At 37.8% G+C, this 5,000-nt stretch overlaps 1 protein-coding gene across 2 annotated transcripts in view; it reads left to right on the forward strand.

Annotated features, from left to right (window-relative positions):
* The window catches only part of fam184ab (family with sequence similarity 184 member Ab), a 264,813-nt gene that overhangs the window by 95,218 nt on the left and 164,595 nt on the right, over positions 1-5,000 (forward strand). For both annotated transcript variants that reach the window (XM_056445388.1, XM_056445389.1), the window contains exon 2: positions 4,006-4,437. In XM_056445388.1, the coding sequence (XP_056301363.1) occupies positions 4,006-4,437 (432 nt within the window). The remainder of the gene's footprint in view (positions 1-4,005; positions 4,438-5,000) is intronic.

The raw sequence follows: 5,000 nt of genomic DNA on the forward strand, positions 1-5,000 counted from the left end.
TTTGGCTGTTTGTTATTAGCTTGATGCATTAGCCAACACTTTCAAGCTATAATAAAACTAAATAATGTATCTTGTTAATAATTAATCTTTGTTGACTAGTCCGATGCAGCTGGTGGGTTGCAACTAAAAGAAAAATGGGTCATTTTTCTATTCTAATAAGGTCACAGATTGCAGGGAAACTGCTAACTTCAAACAAATTGCAACTAACATAATTTTTTAATACGTAATTGCATTGGGATAGTTACAGTTTCTCAGAGTAGGAAAGTAGGATAATAAAAAAATCTTTCTTTAGTTTATTATTTCTTATTTCTATATTTCTTTAGTATTTCTTTTATTATCATAGTTTGTTGATAATAAAAAAAACATGCAATTTAAAACAACAGTAATTTGGTGCAATTTTATCTGTAATTTTGTAGAAATGGTCAAATTAGGGAATATATATTTATTTACTTATTTTGTTAGTTAGTTAGTTAGTTAGTTAGTTAGTTAGTTAGTTAGTTAGTTAGTTAGTTAGTTAGTTAGTTAGTTAGTTTTATAATGATATAAAAATGTATGTACAGAAAGGTCATCTGTCGCCACTGACTTGCTTGGTTTAGAACTCGAGCTGCGCCTCATTAGATTTGCTCTTCAGTGTTTGGTCTTTCAGCAGTGAAAATTAAACCACACTGAACTGAACTCTGAAAACTGGACTGAAGCTGTTTTGATTTACTAGAACTTCTATGTTGAGCTGCTTTGACACAATCTACATTGTAAAAGTGCCATTGAAATAAAGATGAATTGAATTGAATACAGAAAAGGGCCATTAGTTAACATAAGTTAACCTGAACTAATGATATGCAATACTTTTGCAGCATTTGTTAAGCTCAATAGCAATTTCTATACTGATTATAACACTACTAAAATAAAACATTAGCATTAGGTAATATAATGTGAACTAACATGTACAATGACTGTGTAGTGCTGTGAATGCTTCAAAAGTATATTGCTCATGTTGTTCATTATTATATCAATAATAATAAATTGTTTAAATTGTTAACTATATAACAATGAAAGTAGTTCTTTTTGTGTTTATTTGTTCTGTTATTTATATTTTATAGAGCCCATGTCATGAATATTGTTGTAAATTGACAGGTCTATGTAGTTTATGGTAATATAAAAGCATTTGAAAAACAAAAAAAAATAGCTGTCCAGTGTACACTCTGGAAGCAGTGCAGAATAAGTTTAGCAAGGCACTGAAAGTTTTGCTGTAAATGTTGATGGAAAAGCTTTTATAGCCACATTTTCCATATTTAGTAGGACATAAATCTTCTGGATTTAAAGGTCAGTCAATGAAAGCTAAAGTGTGTCGGTCTCTTGTGTGGCTTTACATTCTGTAATGCATTGAGCGCAAATGCTCTAGATCAGCAAAAGAGTGTTTACTTAACCTCAACCTTTAAGTATGTCAGCTTGTGTTGGCTAGAAAGTTCTAGAAGATGATGTAGCTACTGTACCATTTTGTCTAACTTTTGATTGGATAACTTTAGCCTCACTTTACTCTGACTAATTTAGAGTTGTAAAGGTTTTATTTTTTCTGATGTAATGTGATATATATATATATATATATATATATATATATATATATATAAAATAGATAATAGATAATAATTGTCAACACATCTTCATAATTGAGCAGTTTTAGCGAATTGATGTTTATTAACATTTTATTAACATTCATTCCAGAGCTCTTTGTACCAGCTCTCTGCACCACTATGGAAAGTGAAACCATATTCATGATGACTGACCCGGATCTGCACAGAACGTAAAGATTAAGCAAAGAGAGACTGTTCGGCTCTTCTTTCTCATCTTTATTCAACAGGAACAGTCGGGTTGGGGAGAAAACTTTTCTAAGCAGACAGTGGGTAAACAAAGAGTAAATAAATAGTGGAATAAAACCTTAATAAACAGTACCATGCAGAGGTTTGGGTTCATATGGAATGGCTTTTGGGTCCGGACGCAGACCGTCATCTACCTGTTAGTGACCACTTATCTTTATTATGCTAGCTGAACAGTGTTTTGCAAGATAGCTAGGGCACAATGGATGTAGCATGAAGTGTAATAATAATAATAATAATAATTCCTTCCATTTATGTACCACTTTTCTGGACACTCAAAGCGCTTTACACATTTTAGGGAGAAGCTCTTCATCCACCACCAGTGTGCAGCATCCACCTGGATGACACGAAGGCAGCTATAGTATATTGTGCCAGACTTTACACCACACACCAGCTGATTGGTGGAGAGGAGACGGAGTGATGAAGCCAGTTATGATATGTGGATGGTTAGGAGGCTATGACGGACGGAGGCCAGTGGGCAAATTTGGCCAGGATGCCGGGGTTAAACCCCTACCCTTTTTTAGAAGGACATCATGGGATTTTTAATGACCACAGAGAGTCAGGACCACAGTTTAACGTCTCACCCGAAAGACGGTGCTCACTGAGCAGTATAGAGTCCCTATCACTATACTGGGGTGTTAGGACCCACACAGACCGCAGGTTAAGTGCCCCCCCCTGCGGGCCTCACTAACACCACTTCCAACAGCAACCTAGCTTTCCCATGTGGTCTCCTATCCAGGGATTGTTCAGGCGCAGCTCTGCTTAGCTTCAGTGGGTGACCATGTGAGATTTGTAGAGAGCTAGCTGCCAGCAAGTGTAATCTTGATCATATCTTCTTCAGTATTTTTTTTTTGCTGGAACTTTGTTGGCAAAGATTTTCCGGAGATTTTCAATTAGGTTCTTATCAGGACTTCAGGCTGCCATTTCATTATTTCAGTCACTGATGAACACAGGAAGGAACCTAGTATTCTTGAAGGAAGTTCTGACAATCATTTGCCTTCACTCTGTAATGTAGTTTTATAAGTACAGACTAAACTGCAGAAAACACCACCAAACCATGACAGTTCACATCTGCACCTTTACCGACTTCTTCACACACTTTGGGTTCAGTCTTTTACCAGTTGTAAAAAAATAAGTTTAAGTTTAATAACTTTATTAATGCCACCAAGGGCAATTAAATTAGGAGCAGTAGCAACATGATACAACAAGCACATAAAAATACAAATCACTTACAAACAATATTGAAAAACGCAATCCAATATGCTTCATAATAACCTCATAGTACTAAAAAAACAGCAATAAGAAAGACCCATACAAAAAAATTTAAAAACTTGCAAAAATGTAAGGTTATAAAGCCTTTGCCTTAGGGACAAAGGTAAATTTATATTTATTAGAAGAGCATTTAATGCTTTTAAACCAAGGGTGTCCAAACTCGGTCCTGGATGAGGTGTCCTGCATACTTTAGCTCCAACTTCCTTCAATACACCTGCCTGGTAGTGTTGTATACCTAGAAAGAGCTTGATTAAATGGTTCAGGTGTGTGTAATTGGGGTTGGAACTAAAATATGTAGGACACTGGCCTTCCAGGACCGAGTTTGGGCACCACTGTTCTAAACCTTCTTCCAGAGGGCAACAATACACAAAAAAAAGGCTTCAGAGGATGGTAATACTCTCCTATCACACTTTGAATTTTCCTTATCTTTTGCTGTTCATGTTATGCTGCAGTCACACTAGAAATTCTGTTGTACGGCGCTGTGAAAAGGGGTGGGATTAAACAAGATGATTAGACATTTTAAAAAGTGAGCGATTGGTCCATATTTTTGTCCAGAGAGGTCATGTTTTGATCCTCGGCTGGTCTCACACAGTCAAGTGATGGGATTTCGCAGGTCAGAGTTCACTAAGCTTGAACTTTGCAACGCAGCAAGCTGCGAAACTTGTCGCACAAGCTTGCGTTTCTGGTGTGACACATTCGCATGAGTATGAATGGATGTCTACGTGGAGAAAAGTGCAGTGTGACTGCAGCTTAACTCTGCTAGACTATGCAGAGGCAAACCAATACAAGCCCAACCGGCAGCCACATGAACAGTGCCGGAAGTAGTATTAAAGAAATTAAACTTCATCCTCTTTTGTTTCAGGTGATCTACGCCCTCAACACCAAGAATGATGAGCATGAAGCTGCCATCCAGACCCTGAAAGAGGCCCATGAGGAGGAGGTGCAGCAGATCCTCTCAGAAACGCGGGAGAAGATCATGCAGTACAAGAGCAAAATTAGCGACGAGATGGACCTGAAGCGGCGCATTCAGTCTCTGGAGGAGTCAATGGAGCTGCATGAGCGGATGAAACGGCAGGCCCTGGCCGAGTTCGAGACATACCGCCAGCGGGTGGAGGACATGCAACTGTGCACGGAGGCGCAGCACACACAGCGTGTGGTAAGCATGTCCCGCGAGGTGGAGGAAATGCGACGCTCTTTCGAGGAGAAGCTCAGATCCTTTGGACAGTTGCAGTCTCAGTTCGAGCAGGAGAAACGACAGGCTCTGGAGGAGCTGCGCAGTGGACATCGGCAAGAGGTTGGTGGACTGTTCACACTTGTATTGTTTCTGCTGTTACACTGCACTTCAAAAGTAAACAAAAAAAAACCTTTTTGTCTGGCTTTACAATTTAGTCAGCATTTTGTAGTTTTATGTTTAAAAGAAATGACTGTTTCTCTATAATTAATTTACTAATAACTAGGGCCAGACTGAATCTATAGACATTTTTTGTTATTTCTGAGCAGAAATTTGTAAAAAATCTGCAGATTTATCCGGAATGAATTTGGGAGTATCCTAACTAAAACCTTAATATATTAAATAAAATGTAATAGCTTTTTCACTTTTATTTAATGTTTACAATGCAAATCCAATTAGATCCACTTTATTTGGTAAGCAAAGCAAGTCTGTCATATAATATATCCACTAAAACAGTGTTTCCCAACCCTGATCCTCGAGGCACACCAACAGTACATATTTTGGATGTCTCCGTTATCTGACCCATTAACTTCAGGTTTTGGAGTCTCTTCTGATGTTATGATAAGATGATTCAGGTGTGTTTGATTAGGGAGAGGTTGAACATGTGGACTGTTGGTGTGCCTTCA

This window comes from Danio aesculapii, chromosome 20 (genome assembly GCF_903798145.1).
Source record: "Danio aesculapii chromosome 20, fDanAes4.1, whole genome shotgun sequence".
Classification (NCBI taxonomy): Eukaryota; Metazoa; Chordata; class Actinopteri; order Cypriniformes; family Danionidae; genus Danio; species Danio aesculapii.